Source organism: Cyclopterus lumpus, chromosome 7 (assembly GCF_009769545.1).
Source record: "Cyclopterus lumpus isolate fCycLum1 chromosome 7, fCycLum1.pri, whole genome shotgun sequence".
NCBI classification, from domain to species: domain Eukaryota; kingdom Metazoa; phylum Chordata; class Actinopteri; order Perciformes; family Cyclopteridae; genus Cyclopterus; species Cyclopterus lumpus.
The window spans coordinates 19456032-19473572 of NC_046972.1; the positions used below are offsets into that span (position 1 = coordinate 19456032).

The 17541-nt window shown below is 48.5% G+C and overlaps 1 protein-coding gene across 1 annotated transcript in view; it reads right to left on the reverse strand.

Annotated features, from left to right (window-relative positions):
• The window catches only part of camta1a (calmodulin binding transcription activator 1a), a 147195-nt gene extending 140506 nt beyond the window's left edge, over nucleotides 1-6689 (reverse strand). Inside the window, exon 1 of the mRNA XM_034538255.1 lies at nucleotides 5592-6689. Coding sequence (XP_034394146.1) covers nucleotides 5592-5713 — 122 coding nt within the window. The 5' untranslated portion in view covers nucleotides 5714-6689. The remainder of the gene's footprint in view (nucleotides 1-5591) is intronic.
• Nucleotides 6690-17541: the final 10852 nt, after the last annotated feature.

The following is a 17541-nucleotide window of genomic DNA, read 5'->3' on the forward strand; positions in this document are numbered from 1 at the left end:
AGGACTTTTCTCTATCCGTCAGTTGAATCCATTGCTCAGCTCCCTCCATCTCTATCTGCTGTTTACCCACTCTATTTCGTTTGTCTTTTTTCTCTCTCCCTCTTTGCCCTATGTCAGCTCAATCCCCCTCGTTTCCATCTTTCGCCCGCTCTTTTGTCTGTTTGCGTAAATCCTCTCCTCCCCCCCCCCCACACTATTTCTTCTTCTCCTCACCCCATCCATCACTATTCCTCACATCTCCATCTCGTCCGTTCGCTCCTCTTATCGACATGTTTCCATTTTCTAAACTGCTCTCGCTCCATCATATTCACCCTTCCATTGATGGCTATTTTTCATTTTATCCCTTTCATTCACTCTTACCTTGTGTTCTCTGGGTTCACCTCACTCCTGTCCTCTCTGCTTTCCCCTGGTGGGCTTTATTCCACCCAGCCCGCAATGCCCCAGGTGGGCATAGCTGTCCTTGTCAGGAGCTGTTGACTGGGTGGAAGCAGCGTGGGACAGTGTCCTCCAGGGCCCGAGCCAGGGGAGACGTGTCACTATGCAACAAACTAAACTTTTGCTCATGAAGAGTTGGTATAACATTTATTTAGTTATTTTTAAAAACAGAAGAGAAGCGGTACAAGTGGAGGAAAGCGACGACAACGTTCACACGAGCTCCCCTCACCCATCAGTCTCTTCACATTTACGTGACATGCTGCCTTTTTTTTCCTTTTTTTCACAACTCAAGCTTGATTCCGTGCCATATGTCCCACTGTCTTCATTTCAATGTGATCTTATCTAATACCTCTTTATCTTTCATGCCTTGGTTTCAGGTTTCTATGCCCCCTTCTTTGTGCCCCCCCCCCCCCCCCCATCCCCCCATCCCCCATCCCCCATCTCTCTCTGCTCTCTCCAGCTGTTCCTGCCCTTTTCCACTCTCCTCTGAAAGTCTGCCAGTCAAAGAGTGCCACAAAGCATTAGGACCAAACACTATCAGACGCCCTTCTCAGGCAAATCCTACACATCACCCCAACCCCTACTTACAGTACACACACACACACACACACACACACAGAAAGCCCGGCCCTTCCTCACACCATGTGCCAGACTAGGTGACATAAACAGAGTTTACACATAAGCCCAGAGAGGTCTTATTCATAGTGGCAGACTCACCCACATACTACTACCACTTATAAAAAAAACAAAAAACACAGCATACCCAAGCACTGTATTTAATATTCAAAACACATTCACACCGTTTCACTGGTAATCATGCACACACATGCCATCTTAATGCATTCATAAATGCCTGCATATGCTCCTCCACAATGTCCTTTTCAAATGCGTCGCCACGCTTACGCAAGAGTACGTACACACACACACACACACGGCTGTTTACACATGCGTAGGCACGATCCCCACGATCCATTTCTTCCTCGCTCACACACACACACACACACACAGACACACACACACACACACACACACAATTCACAGTCCACACACACACACAAAGACACAATAGCAAACAAACAGTCGTTAGTAGATTTCAGGCCGCCTCTCGGTTCGGCTCGACTCTGTTGTTGGTGCGCCCGGCGCCTCTGGGGTGGCGCCGCCGCTGTAGGTTTTAATAAAAGCATTGTCTTTGGAAGCTGTCTGAAGGGACTCGGTTTCATTTTGGAGTGCTGCCGCCGCCCGTTGCTCGGGATGTGAATGTGGGAGGAGAGAGGTTCTATTGCGCTGGGACGTGGGGGCGGCAAGGTTCAGTGTCATGGCGGGGCCCTCCGAGGACCCGTGCTTATTGTTTGATGGTTCCAATACACAATGTTTGCGTGCGTGTGTGTATGTGTGTGTGTGTGTGTGTTCTGTGCTCATGCAAGTCAAAATGTGTGCGTTCCAAACTTGCGTAGAAGCCGACGCGGCGGGCTCACATAGTCCCGCCGCGTCGGCAGCTGAAACAAGTCGACTGCATGTTTGCATTTCATGCGAGACGGGAGAGAACACAAACACACCCACACACATACAGAGCGATCGGGATGACAGGCGTTAGAAGCGCTCTGTGTGTTGTGTGTCGAGAGGGGTGGCTGTTAACAAGTCCTATAAAAGCAAACAGTGGAGGCAAGAAACACTAATGTGCGACTGCTCCGCTCATGAAAACGTGCGCCATTTAAGGGATGCTCAGGATAACGAGCCTTCTCTATAAGACACACAGGTGTCCATTACCTCTTTGGGCTGACCAATCTGTGACACCCTCTGGTAGACAAGCCTTTCTCCATCTGTCAGCATACAAACACCTCTGGAAAAGCCCCTCAAGGACACATTGGTGTCATTTCTGATGGACAACGAATGCCTGCTCTCAACGGGAGCGCAGTGTAATGCCCATGATGAGGTCAAATCAGATGTTATTGTCTAGATATGGAACCACATTGTTTCCGTCCCTTCACTCTACTCCCACAGGCACCTTCAGATCAGCTGAAGCATCATGGCCACGTCTTTAAAAAAAAAACACAAAAAAAAAAAGGCAAATGGAAAGAATGAGTACTGCTCTCTGGAAGGATGTAGAGGAGGAAAATCCTAATTGTCCCTTTAAGTGTGTTCCCTCCTGTGGAGTGAAGGTGCGGGGTAACGGCCATCTTAAATCACAGCCTGGCCGCGGCCTTCATTAAAGCCATAATGCCAGGCTCTCCCTTTAATGGAAATGGAAGCCAGCGAGGCTACGGGTGTAAATTAAAGTGTAAGGCCCCGAGTAGGGGAAGATTTTCCCCCGGCTCTGACAGGTGCGGCCTGAATTAGCTGTAGTGCTGTTCAAGCAGTCAGTGGGAGAACGCCGGTATTGATTTCAAGCACAGTTGCACTTCCTATCTGAAAGGGAATGTGTATTACTCGAGCCAGGCACATCAATCACTCAGCATTCCACCGCTATCCCCCGGCACGCTTCAGATTTTAAAATGATAAACAAACAGGAACAGACCCAAACAAAAAGACAACACCGGCCGCACTGCTGTATGAGCCCGAATGATGCGCATTAGCCCCGTAATGCACACGCGTGTGTGCGTGTCCTTTGGTGCCCTCCACCTCGACTTCCTCGCGTTGACAGGATGCCATCTCTATTCAGGGCATGTCCTGCATCGCGTGTCACCTTTGGTCAAACAGCTAGCGTCAGCTCCTTGAGCTCTGGCTGTTGCCCACTCCCATGTTTACGACCTGCATGTGTCAGAGTTGTTACATGCATGCGGTGCAGCCATGCAGTGCGGTGCCTCTCCCCGTGCACGACCCCGCTGCTTATCTCTGCCTCCCCATCATGCCCCACTGACCCCGTCTACAGGCGCTGGCAGGGGGAGAATTAGCCTACTTAGCCTATTCCCCCTGGAGGTCAATCCACACGCAGACAACGCGCACCCACAATCAGATGCACGCGCACCTACCCGGAGCTGCGCGATGACAAACGATAGGGCGGCACTTAACCACAGGTGTCCCTAGTTTGACCTTTCACCCCCGTGACCTTGAGCAGAAAGCTTTTCATACAGGAGGGCCAGCCATCAGTCATCTCCCATCAATCACACATACACGGCGCACCCTTTCGCTCCCCCCCCCCAACCTCTCCTGGCCCCGACATCCATCACCACGCCGTACCCTTTCTCTGACATCTAGGAAAACACAAACACTTCACAACCTCTCTCCCCGTCTCCCTTGTCAAGAAAACGCACACGGAGAGCAAACGCACCCGCGTCCTGTCCTGCAACCACGGCAACCTTCGCAAAAACACGGGAGCGCGTTGTTCGTGTTGTCGGGGGATCGCAGGCATACACTAGGGGATGCTCCCCTGGTGACACATTTGCTGAGATATCAGCACCTGCACTGAGATATGACGCGGGGGTTTGAACCCCTTGAGCACACTGGCAGCTGAGACCACGGCAGAACAGACAGCCAGAGGTGACAGACTGTGGCCACGAGCATCCGGAGGACCATTTGACTAGAAAGTCACTGGATCAAAAGTCTCTCACATCTCTCACGAGTGTCACTTTTAGGCTGTCTTGTGCTGGAGGATGCCAGCACTCTGACATTTGTAATGATCTAGTACTCTTCACAGCCTCTTTTTGTTGTATCTTTGCCCTTTTGTTCCTTAATGGGGTTTTTTTACCATTCTACAGCTAGATTAGAGCACATGTTCTGGAGTCGATAAGTAGACTAATTGGTTGTTCTGGTCTTAGTCGAATGAGTTTTCTTTCGTTGATTATTCATTTTTGTATGCTTTTTTTCTTTCATTTTAAGTTATTGTAATACTGTGTAGAAGGAGAGGACCGAGCAAAGTAAATTATTTCATTTTGTCTGTTCACTGTGCATATGACAATACAAATGTCTTGAATCTTATTTAAAATATCAGACCGTCTCTGGTAAACACGCGATTTAAAGTGGTGCTTTTGCATGGTTCTTTGTGCAAAATCTGCTTAATTAAATTAAATAAATCGCTTCGTCGACAGAATCGCACCAGCGTTAGTTTCCTAAGTCGAGGCCAGCCCGAAAGAGCACTAACGAGGAGTCTAATACCAACTCTGCAGGCCCTATCGACAACGCCTCACGCTTTCATTTCGGGTGAGGCGGAGAAGTAGAGGACATTCTTGATAAAAAAAAATGTAAGGAAAAAAAAGGAAAGAAAGAAAAAAGGTGTCCTCAGTGCTCTTTTGGTCCATGCTCCATAATTACACCAGAGAATGTATTCTAATTGGCAGTGTCTTTATGCAGAACTATTATCAATGTCCCTCCGAGGCAGCAGGAAGAGAGGAGGGGTGGGGAGAGGAATGGGTTCTATGTCACTGGGCCCAGGGTCCATTTACACACGGATGAGGACTGCTAATAATGCCAGGGAGAAAAAGTTTCACGTATCGAGCCCATTCCCGAACAGCATTGGAAATGCGAGCGCGCTGCGTTTGCTGCGGCGGTGAAGTAATTGCGAGGCTCCGACGGTGCAGCAGTAAAGTTCCAGACAGCCCCGAAAGACGCCGAGGGGTGTCAATCCCAGAGCCGTCCACGACCAAGAGATCATCCCGAGCTACTTAAACAAAAGGGCTGTCCACTACTTTGTCAAACGTGGAGGAAATGCTATTGCAACGCCTCGTGCATTATTAATCAATCATTCTACTCGGCAGGTAATTACATCGCGGCCAATGGCGCCACGATAGCCGTTCATTTGCCGACATGAAAATTGCACGTGTTTGCTAGACGGCCTTTTTTTGTGCCACATGTGGGCGTAACGTCTGACCCAGACAAACACCTTGTTATTAGCCGAGTGGTGAATGTGCAGACAGATAGGAACACATTAACATAGCATTCAAAGCAGATGCTGCAACAGGGCTTGCTATGTTAATTGGCTTGCTAAGAGGCAATTATCAGTCAAAATTAATATTCTATCATTCAATCTGTAAACTTTTCTGAACAGCCATCAGCAGTCTGTAATATTTAACATCCTACACTGAACTAGGGAGGGAAATGGTCTTGAAGAAAATAATAATGTAAAACAAAAAATGAAAATTTGGACTCTCTGAATGCATTTGTTCAGGGTTATGATTCTTAACTTGTGTTTTGAAAATAGTGCAGAAGGGCGATCGTCTTACCTTGTTTTAGGGGATGTCGTTAGCCATTCTTCATGCTTTTCAAATGTTATCAAGTAAGCTGCGATCTCCTGTGGAAAAGAGAAGAGAGGAGAGGGGAAGGGAGCGAGGCTTAGATATGTCATCTTTAATCACCGTTCTCTTGTGTTTGTAATACATCGGTGAGACCGCTTCATTGATATTCAGACGGCCTAACCAGCAGCACAAACACGGAAACGAGGGGAAGTGCCGGGGAGCTCAGGCAGGTAAATGGAGACTGGTAAAAGTAAAGTGAAAGACAGAAGTGGATCGCAGCTGAGGTCAGATCATCTTCTGAGGCCATCTTTGTTCCGAGAGCTTTGATCAAGTTCTCCTCGGAGGACATCAAGGTGCTCACGGGAAGATTGATGTCTCTGTGTTTGAGAGGGAGCAGCTTTTAACATTTTTGGTCCGATCCTCCCCCAAATCCCTTTGATCTGCCCTTGACACTCCTCTGTGGATCAATCCACTCTTTAACCTTTGAATAATAATTACACGCCAGTCTCACAATATTGACATGCGTGTGCACTGCTACTTCACACCAAAAAAAAAAGGAGAAAAAAAAAGGCGAAGATCCTTCGGAGTCAGTTGTGTAGAAAGAGATGCAGACACGGAAATATAAAGAGAGGGGAAACTGCCACTGGTATAAATAGAGATACTTCAAACTCGTTTATGTTTCCCATACTCGCGCTGCCTACTGCATCAGTCTGAGTGGAAGGGGGGAGCACGCTTGACCATACCCGGCCATTTTCTCACCAAACTAATGGGCAGAAATAAAAGCACTTTGGGTGCCGGCAGACAACCTAATGATTACCAGCGACAGCCGGCAATTCACTCCTCAGCGAGAACATTTGTCAGCTTCGCGGACTGTTAGCGAGAGCGACGCGCAATAAAGGCCAGACCTGCTGTCATCATGCACGGAAAATATGATCTTTTTCAGTTGCTATTGATATGCGGCACTCCTCGCGTTGGAGTGTCAACAAAACTTTAAGTGTGGATATTTTGTTCAAAAATGTAAAAGCTTCCTCCAATAATCTCTCCCAATGCATCAGCTTTCTCCACGCCAGGAACTGGATGACGACGAGACACACGAGGCGGCACGTAGCGGTCACAAAAAACTGAGCCAGTCGTTTGTTTTTTCCTTCCTCCGTTTCTTTTTGCATGCACGCAGTCTCAACGAAGGCTCCGATTGGCTCTCGCCGTGGCGGTGTCACAAGTGGGACCTGGCACAGAGACGCAGGCACGCTGGCGGTGGCCCGTCGGGACGCTGCGGTGCGAGGGGGGTTCCCGGGCTGGCGGGGGTCCCGGCAGAGAGGGGCTGGTAGCATGAATGGCACCCTTGCCTCCAGGTGCAGGCTGGGAGATAATGCTGCGTTGATTAACTTCCTGTTCTCTTGCCATAATGACCGGAGGCAGTGAAGCCATGACAAGATGGAGTCTTGTATTGAGGGGAGGAAAAAAAAGAAAAAAAAGATAGGAAGGGGAATGAGGCTGTCGAGAGGCGCTCAGGGCTGCTCCTCTCCTTTAGAACTTCTGCTGTGCGACAGAACTAAAACAATAAAGCGATGAAAAGTATAAGAGTAACCGCAGACCACAACCTTGTTGATGAAAAAACGTGTTCTCTGAGAAAGTGGAAAGACTGAACAAGGCTTCAGTATTCGGGCCAAAAAAAAAGTTACTTCTCTGCATACATTTGTAACTGAATGAGTCCAATACAGCAGTGATTAGATTGATCCCTGCTATTCTGTGCTCATTTTAGGAGGCATATAAAAGGCAGCAGGAAGCTCCTTCAGTAACCTCTGTGCCTGTTAGCACATAGCCCCTTCCATCACTCCTGTCTCTACAAAACCGGCACAGCCCAAGTCTCTGTGGCAAAGGATGAAATAGTGGGCCGCATGGTCTCGTATTTTAAAAAAAAAAAAAAAAAAAAAAAAAAAAAAGAAATAGAAGTGAGCCTCTACCTCTGGCTCTTTGCGCACCCCTCCCTCTCCGAACAGATGCCAGGGATTATTCTAACCCCCCGACCAACCATAAAGGTGCAATCATCTTATGGTGAGGAAACAAACAAAAACAGACGTGCCGCCATTAAACAGCTGCAAAGAGACAAAGTTTGCATGGGAGGCATAATGAGAGGCTAGCGTGTGTTCAGGTTGAACAAACACGCTCGCGGGTTAGTGCAAGAGGGTTGCTGAAGGGGGGGGGGCGTGCGGAGCGGTGTGCTGAGCACTGATGGTGCATCAAAGTCAAACCAGCAGCTGTCAATGGGCTCTGGACTCTATCTGCTGACCTCAGTGCCTCTGGCCTGCTTCTCCCCCACTGGGGAAATATTCAGAAGAAGCCCTCACACACACACACACACACACACACACACACACACACACACACACACACACACACACACACACACACACACACACACACACACACACACACACACACACACACACACACACACACACACACACACACACACACACACACACACACACACACACACACACACACACACACACACACACACACACACACACACACACACACACACACACACACACACACACACACACACACACACACACACACACACACACACACACACACACACACACACACACACACACACACACACACACTTCTGTCTCTACCTCACAGGTTAGACTCCTGCTTGTGGAAGGCTGTTTGAACTCCCCTTCCTTTATGCCTCATCCTCTCTCCATTGACATGATCTTAGCTGGGGTTTTATCTCCAGGTGCTGTTGAAATATAGATATATATATATATATATATATATACAGTACCGGGAGGAGCTGTATTCTGCAACCGCTTAAATTGAGGCAAACTCCCTTCCTCGTCCACTCTAAATACATAACAATCAGCACGAGCTGCCGGTGAACCAGAGAGTGAGTTTGAGCAACATCTCCTCTAATTGACACGACGGTTGGAAACATTTTTCCAGGGGAAAGAACAACCCGGAGCTGTTTGTTGTAACCCGACCATCTCATTTGTTTCTTTTTTCTCCGCGAAAGCTGCGACACACTGTTAGCACAAGGGGGGCCGTCCCAGAACATGACGGAGCAGTCTCGCAGTCTCAGGGCGGATGGAGATGGAGAGCCGGGCCTGTGTGTGTGTGTGTGTGTGTGTGTGTGTGTGTGTGTGTGCGTGTGTTTCTGTCTGCCGTGTAACAATCAGAGGGCCTGATTACTGGTTACCTGCCCGGGCCCGGCACGTTATTAACACGCTCTTACGGAGGTGTCACTCCCGGACTCATCAGTGTGCCTCCCCCCTCCAAGTTCTCTCGTCTCATCTCCTCCACACACACCTTCTCCAGTTTGAATCTCATTCCTTTTCTTTCTTTTGTTGTTTTCTCTTTCCCCATAACCGCTGCGGTAGAAAAAGGAAAAGCCACCGCGAGAACATTTTCATTTTGAGATGACGGGCTTTTCACCGTCTCGCCTTTCAGATGGTATTTCCACTCTAGAGGTACAACGTTTTCCCTCCGGAGAGAATCAGCTTTTGAAATGTCTCGCTATTTGGAATTGGAGATGACACTAACATATTCATCCCATTTTACTTCTTCGCATCAAGGAAGGTGGACGTGGGAGGAGGAGCAGTAAACTCTCAGTAAATAAAAAAAAATAAAAAAATGTGACTTTTGATTGTCTCAAAGCGATAATGACAATTGTTTGGAGACCAGGAAGCCAATGTCTGTTTGAGATACTCTACGGTAGATTCCCGTTCCCGGGGTGACGCCAGGCCAGATTGTTTTTGCCGTTTCCCCTTCCGATTCCCTCTCTCACAAGCATCTTTGATTTATGGGAGAGAAGAGAGGAGTCGAGACGACCGACGCTCCGGCGTTCGGCCGACAGACCTGATCACTTGAAACAACTGTCGCCGTTCCATTAGAAGGAGAGATAGGGGTCTTTTGGCATTATCTCAGGACGCATCAGACACCTGCCTCTAAACACCATCCATAATGCCTCTCCTCTCCGTCTGCATCCGGAGCGCATTTTGAGCTGACGGGAAAATGAGGGGGGGGGGGGGGGGGGAACGACACAGAGCTGGGAGGACGGAAAACCCTGAGGCGCATTCCCTTCTGTGCCACCCCTACATTTAAATACCAACAGTTACATCACTGTCTGAGAAATTAATCTCACTTTTTTTTTTTAAACCCAACAAATAAGAAAAAAAACTGAGTAATGACTCTTTCTTTGTGAGCTCAGCCATTTAAATCTTCACTCCCACTACCAAAAAAGAGGATTCAACAATTACAGCGTATGTTTGTCAATTACAGTATTATTCCAGTTATACTGGCGCTCTAGTGACACTAATGAAAAGGCACATAATGAATCGCTGTATTAGGAAAAAACTAACTTTAGCAACGGTATTGATTGCAGTAAAAGCTTGAGCTAATGAAATGAACGTGAGAGAGCAGGAAAGGAAGATGCGACAGAATAGACGGGGCAAAGAAGAGAGAAGAGTGCAGCGCCTCCAGCCTGCCTTGTGGTGAAGTCTGGGGAATGCATCCTCAAAGCGTTGACCTTGCCCTGCACTTGAAAGCAGGAAGTGGATGAGAGGGGGCCACGGGATGGATATGGTGAGAGGAGCCCTCCCTGATGACCTGGGTTTTTACTGTGGAGTGCCGGGTCATCTGATATTTCCTCCAGGGCAGCCCAGGAAACCAACCTGCCCGAGACCGGGCACAAATGGACTGGCGGGGATTTGGGGAAAAGGGGTGGGGGGTGGGGGTGGGGGGGGGTGTTGGTGGGGGGGGGGGGGGGGGGGGGGGGGGGGGGGGGGGGGGGGGGGGGGGGGGGGGGGGGGGGGGGGGGTGAGGGAGTTACTGATGCTCCAGGCTATCACGAGATTACACCAGAAAAAAAAAATTAAAACGCAATTAGACACAGAAGAGATAGAGACTGGCACTAAAGAAAGAAAGGGATGGAGGAAGAGGAGGGTGGGTGGAGAGTTACTGAAAATGGGAGACGATAATCAAAAAAAGAGAGAGGAGGAACAAAGTTTAAAGTTTTCTTTTGTTCACCCCCCCATGACAATGATAAATGCATTTAAAAAAAAGGAGCAGCGTGCAGCTATAGTGATTAAAACCAGAGCGCTTCTGGTTCGATTCTGCAAGCAAAAGCACCTTTGCTGTATCATTTTAGGCTTTTTTGTTTTGTTCATACTTCATGAATTCTTAATGCACCAGCAGTAATATATCACACGCTGTATCTATGTAATCTCATTCGGCCGTGTTACTGTTTTGAGATGGGGGAAGGGTAGTGAATCTTTGTTATCGAGCTGTGACCTCTGGCCTTTGAGGCTGCCTGACCACGGCTTCCAACGCAGCAGGATGGTCTGCTATTAGGGCAGAGGGGATAGGGAGAGAGTGGGACGGGGGAGACGGAGGAGAGTGAGGGAGTTGAGAAAGTGAAAGTAAGCAACAATAAGAGTGTGGAGCTCGTTGACAGCTGCGCGAGGCATCTGTTGAAGAGGATTTGAGGCTGTTCTATGAGTCCCTGCACTGGGTTAAAAAAGATGCCCTCTCCAGCATACGGCTCATTAGGACCTACATGGGGCTTCCCAGGGATGGCCCATGCTGGAAGGGGAGGGGTGGAAGTCACACTGTGTCCATTCACCTCCCCACCTTACCCACAACCACACACCACCCTCCGTCAGTCCGTCCGTCCGTCCGTCTTGACAGCCGATCGAAGCAGAGTAGCGCATCATCACGGGCCGAACGTGGAAGAAGAAAAAAAGAAGAAGTCATGTTCGCGGTTCATACGCAGCTCATAGCGCAGCGTCTTCACCACACAGGGCTCACCATATGTTTAACCCCCCCCCCCAAGACATGCTCAGTTTCTCCACCTCGCTCGCTATGTGCCTCCTCAGCTCCCGTGGTTTAGCTCTCCTCCTGCCATACAGGATGTGAGAGGAGCGAGACGAGCCGTCCACTGCCCTACATTATACATCGTTGTGGGATCAATTTGGCATTGATCCTCGACAGATAGATGTGTTCCAGTAGCTGCTCAATGCCTCTCTTCACATTTCTGCTTGGCATGCCGGTCATAAGACTGTTCTGGAGGAAGAAAAAAAAAGGAGGCCTTCTCTCGGGGAGCCTCCTCACTGCACGCCTCCCTGCTCCCACAATCAATGTAACCCACAGCAGCTGCTCCGCCAGCACTCTGTGTCACTTCTACACACTCTATACTTTTATACAAAGAGAAGGACTTAGCAATAAGAAAGTATAGTGACGGAGGAGGGGTATTGCTGCAGAGGGGTGACGTTTTTTATACCAACTAAAATTCCATTTATCAACGCAATATGAAAAATGATTGAGCTCTTGTGTAATAAATAGACACACACACACACACAAACACATAGTGGGACACAGAGGGGAAACCGGAATAAATAACGAATGCAGATGTTTCAATACAGGGCACGAGGGGTTACTGAACGGTTTCATGAGTATGAAAATCAGATGAATCATATGTCACTCTCTAAAAACACCAGATTAAAGAATATCTTTCTGGAAGAATGGTGCTTCAGAAGCGTGGAGAAGGTGCACTGAAGCTCCTCCAGTGGGTTGGAGTGGCTCAACATGTGTCAAACATCTGTGTATCGTGTACTGCAAAGACTAAACGAGCAACCAATTAAGCAGCCGGCTCGTCAAGTAGGCCTATTCTATCATTCTTAAAGTTTTTAAGAAACAGTCAATCGCAAAAAAACAATTAAAATCCAGAGCCAGACACAATACTACAAGTGACAGTTAGATAAACACGGCGGCACTACGGCAGAAGAAATGAGTTACTTAATTAGGATTAGCTACAGCGTCAATTAACTGTGTTCACCACCGGCTAAAGGAGAAGTCGTGGCTTTTGAGGGACAGAGGCGGACTTTGAGGAAAAAAAAAGAAAATCTAGATTTTAATTAGTAATCCTAAATTGCAACATCATTTCACCAAGGACATTATTTACAAAACACACATTGAAATGTGACTAATATCATAATTACAAAATATATTAGATTCCCTTCCTTCCTTCCCAGTTTTGATTCCCACAGCTCTGCTGGGCCAACGACAGTATGGCCCCACTAATGGGTCTGGTGTACAACTTTATGATGTGTAATTATTTTATCTTATAGGTACATATTCTCATTATTATTGTTGTTTTTTATTCCTGTGTGTGAGGGGGCCAGAATTGCCAGACAGACAGACGGCGAGATTAGTGTAACCTCGAGAACACGGAGGACTCATGAGATGTGGTAACGGGTCTGCAGCTTGTTGTGTGTTAGGGACCCAATAGATGGGAAGAGGAAATAAAGTTGACTGAGATGAAATACATCCATCTATGTCAGCCACAATTATGCAGCATTGTGACCCTATGTTTGTTGCTGTGTGTGTGTGTGTGTGTGTGTGTGTGCCTGCCTGCCTGCCTGCTGATCTAAAGCCCATATGGGACCGCCTACTGCTGTGCCCTTGAGAGATGTGTCTTGTGTAATGATTATTTTACTCCTCTTTCTTCTTCCATCTCTCTTTCCCTGAGGCGCTAACTTCTGGCAAGACTTGAAGACGTGTTGGAGGCTCGGCGGATGCATGGAGCACTACATTAGTAAACAGGGCAAAAGAATGTGTGTACGTGGGCGCACACGCGGACCCATTGCGGTGCGCCGCTGGAGGCGGCCAGGTTCACTTCCTGGCTTCCCGTGGCTGTCTGACCTCTGGCGTCCACGCCACACGTCCTCTTCATCATCTATGCAGCATGATGTCTGTTCCCCCCCCCCCCCGGTGACAGCCCAACCAAGGAGAAAGGAGAGTGGCGGAGCCTCCATGATGCCGACCTTACCCCAGCCCCACTGCCGACACTCCAGGCTGTCTCCCCCGAACTTTTCTCCCCCTCAAACCCCCAACGCCTGTCCACCAAAAGAGGGTTGGAAAAAACCAACAGGCGAACTTGGTGGAGGTGGGTTTTCTCGGCGTCTCCTCTCTCTAATTATTTGCTGTATGTCTTCTATTTGACAAGACGCCCTTGTTTTCGGTAGACGGCACATATTGAAAGTGCCATGTCATATTGGACACCCAACTGCTGCCGGGTCGGTTTTTTACTGCGAATGTAATTTCACCATTTGATATAGAGCGCAGACATAAATGCTAAATTGTTGTTTCCTTTGTGCGAGAAAGATATTGCGGAGAGAAATCCACAGAGAGGGCATGAAATGTCATCTAAATATAATTGAGGTGAGATTTTCTCTCTTTGGGGACATTGTGAGAATCTAAGCACTATATATCTCAAATATCATCCAAATCTTACCAAAAGTCAAGGAGCGATGGTATCATGCATAAATGAAGGGACAGTGGAATCTAGAAGGTCATCGTTCACTTCATATCAATCAACTGATGTCAACTTTCATTTTAAGGCTCCTGCTGGACTTATCCAAAGAGGGGATTGGACTCCTCCCCTCGATCGCCCATCTTCCCAGAATGGCACAAATGAGCAGAGTTCTGTCTCATGTGAGCCTGAAAGCCTATTTATTTCAGGCTCCAGAATCAATTAATGCCTGCATTATCCTCTGAATTCCCCTATTGAGTACAGCCAAATGACTGGGGCACCCTTGCATGAAACCAATTTCTAACTTCCAATCCGAGACACACCCCGGAACCACCTACAAGGACTTCCCTCAACATCGCAGCTATCTTTGACGATGCAGTCACGCACGTGTGCACCAAGAGCACGCGGTTGCAAATGTGTGTGCGCGCTTGCACGATTAGCATGCAGCGCTGAGAATGGGAGGGGTTATGTGAAGTTTATGGCGTGTGGTTCAGCCTGTTCTCAATATGCAGCGATAGCGAAAGGGCGCTTAAATACAAAAAAAAAAAAAAAAAATGGAGAAGAAATTGCGGCGCAGAGAACGAAACCTTCTCGACCAAGTAAAAGTCGGGGAAGACGAGAGACGAAGGAGATGAAGGAGACGAAGGATGAAGGATGAAGGAGAAGGGGGAGGTGGAGAAGGAAGGAAAGAGGCAGAGGCACCGATTGAAGAAGAGGCTGATTACGTGTTAAAAGGTCAAAAAGGTTATGTCTTTAATCGACTACAATATATGTCGGAGAGAGAAACAGGATGAAATACTGAGCCCACGCTGCCCTGTCCATCCACAGAGAGCAACACACTCCGCTCTAGAGACAGACAGAAAAGACATTAAGACAAGACACGTCGGAAAATTCACCAAAGGGATGGCCAGATCTCCAGCTCAAGCCAATTAGCCGGCAGAAACTCTCTTTTTTTTCTTCTTACAGCCCCGACTACTCGTCAGCATGAAAGGATCACCCTTTGTCTGTCAGACTCATGCCTTTATCCTCTCGTGCTACTTCCTACACACAGTCTGTACGGCGCACACAGACACGCCCTTTTAATTCTCACATGAACAAGTTACATTCCTGCAACTCGCTGTTCTGTTCCCGTCATCTCTCTCCGCACGCCTGTCAGCACACACGTGTCCAGAGCAGCACACACACACACACACACACACACACACACACGCTGACAAAACGCAGGCGCACACACAGGATCAGTCACATTCTCACATGAACCGCGCTCTTTTTTATCTCCTCTCAGCTCCTGCCATCTCGCTGACTGATGTGATTGTTAGTTCTAGAGGAGGGCTCCCTTTAATTGAGAGTGTGCGTGTGCGTGTGCGTGTGCGTGTGTGTGTGTGTGTGTGTGTGTGTGTGTGTTCATGCATGCATGTGCGTGTCCAGAGCGTTGTCTGGCCATGACTGGTATTGTTTGGACTATCAGACAAGCTGTCAAGTGCTCTCTCTCTCCTCCTCTCTCTCTCCTCTCTCTCTCTCTCTCCTCTCTCTCTCGTCTCTCTCTCCCCCTCTCTCTCTCTCTCGTCTCTCTCTCCCCCTCTCTCTCTCTCTTCCTCTCCCCCTCTCTCTCTCTCACTCTCTCTTCCCCTCTCTCTCTCTCTCTTCCTCTCCCCCTCTCACTCTTCCCCTCTCTCTCTCTCTCTCTCTCTCTCCTCCTCTCCCCCCCCCCCCCTCTCTCTCTCTCTCTCCTGGCTATCTGCCGCTCTGTGTTCATGTTACAATAACGGGAATGTGGGACTGTGAAGGTCACAGACGCCTGAAGTCAGACCAGCATGTTTTGTCTCCCAACAGCAGACCCCAACACCAGACATCTATGTAACACAAGCCATCCACATGAGCTACAGTCAATGACCACTCAACACCCATAATCATCATGTTCAAGGTCATTTCCCCCCAAACCGAAGCTTCCAAATACTAAAGTGCATCAGTGCAGCTGTATAGGTTTCACCTGCGCTTCATTTTCTTCCCCTAACTTTTCCTCAACTTTTCTGCCTCTATCTGCATACTCCCCCCCCCCCCCCCCCCCCCCCCCCGTCTGCCTCGTGTGCATTATCTGTCTCGCATCTCTCCCCTCTAAAAGTTTGGCCCGTGGAGAGGGGGAGGCGCAGGCTGCTCTTTGTGAACGCTGTTCTCTCTGCAGACGGCGGAGGGGAATCGATCAGCCAGACGCTCCAATGGCCTGCTTCCTTTGTGAGCCCGGTCTGGCTCCGTGCAGCTCTCCTCTGTTTATCTGCCTCACGTCTCTCACCTGCTACATGCTCTTAATTAAACATGCCGCCCCGGCTATTAATTGTCAACCAGATTCAATTTGTTCCCCGGGCACGCTGTGAATGGGCCTCTCCTTCCAGAACAAAAGGTGTCCGAACGGCCGTGTCAGAGTTGAACAAAAGGACCCCCGAGGCATCACCTCTATCTCCCAAAGCCCAACGTGCTACAGCTCGCAGGCGGCCATTGAATGAGGTGTTATCCCGGCAGCTTTCCAGGCAGGCGTTCAAGACGTGTTCAGAGAAAAAAACGTCTTGTACTTTGCCACGCCGTTCGCCACCTCCAATGACATTTGGGCAGAAACAAAAGCACTCCGCTACACCTTTGCAAGCTGTCGCAATTCTTTTTCGCCTCCACAAATACCCGTCGGCTAAAATACTATTTAAATCTGCCTCGTTTTTTTTATCTCGTAATCTCTCATTTCTTTTCGTTTATTGGACTTGAGAACTATTTGGACAAATTGTGTAAACAAATAAATAAACAACCCAATGACTGCTAAGATGAATCTGGGAGTAAGCAGTTGCCAAGGCGTAATATAATTCATAGCGATGCATCAGTGTTACTGGAGACCGCTTCCAGCATCCAGCCAGAACTCACAGAGCCAGGTGCCAGCACATCCATCCCCTCGCAATTCCCTCCCCCGAACCCAACTCTCAGTCACTCCAGCCATCACCCCAATCAATGCTGCCTCACCCAAAAAAAACTAAAGCTCTGGGTCCCAGCTGGTGCCAAAGGAGGCCTGGCTGGTGCTATTGTGTCACTGCCTAAAACCCTCCACAATACAACGATAAACCTGCCCCCTCTGTGTCACACACTGAAACCGATGCCAAACCCAGGGCTGTCCACGGAGACCTCGTAACAACGGGGGCTTCCAAATAACCGACAGTCAAATCATACCGTAATACTGTAATGTGAATCCTGTTTGAAAGCTTTTACTAAAGGCAACAACAACAACAACAACGAAAATATATAATTTCAACAAACAAAAGCAGGGTTGTAGCATAGAATATACCCCCCGTATAGAAAGCCTTGTTCAAACACAGCGTTGTGGAATCTTTAATGAGACTCAGGCGAAGGTGGTGAAGCACATAGAGAAGAGGAGATCTTTTCCCCAGTGGGCCTCTGTGCCGGCCTTTTCAGCAATCCCAATATGTTGCTGCTGGTGAACTCACTGAGCAGACGAGGAATTACTTATTTAAAAGATAAGGCTTCCTCTGTTGTCAGCGGAAAAAGAAGGAAAAAAATGCCTCTTGTCTATAACGGGGGGGGGGGGGGGGGGGGGGGGGGGGGGGGGGGGGGGGGGAGAAC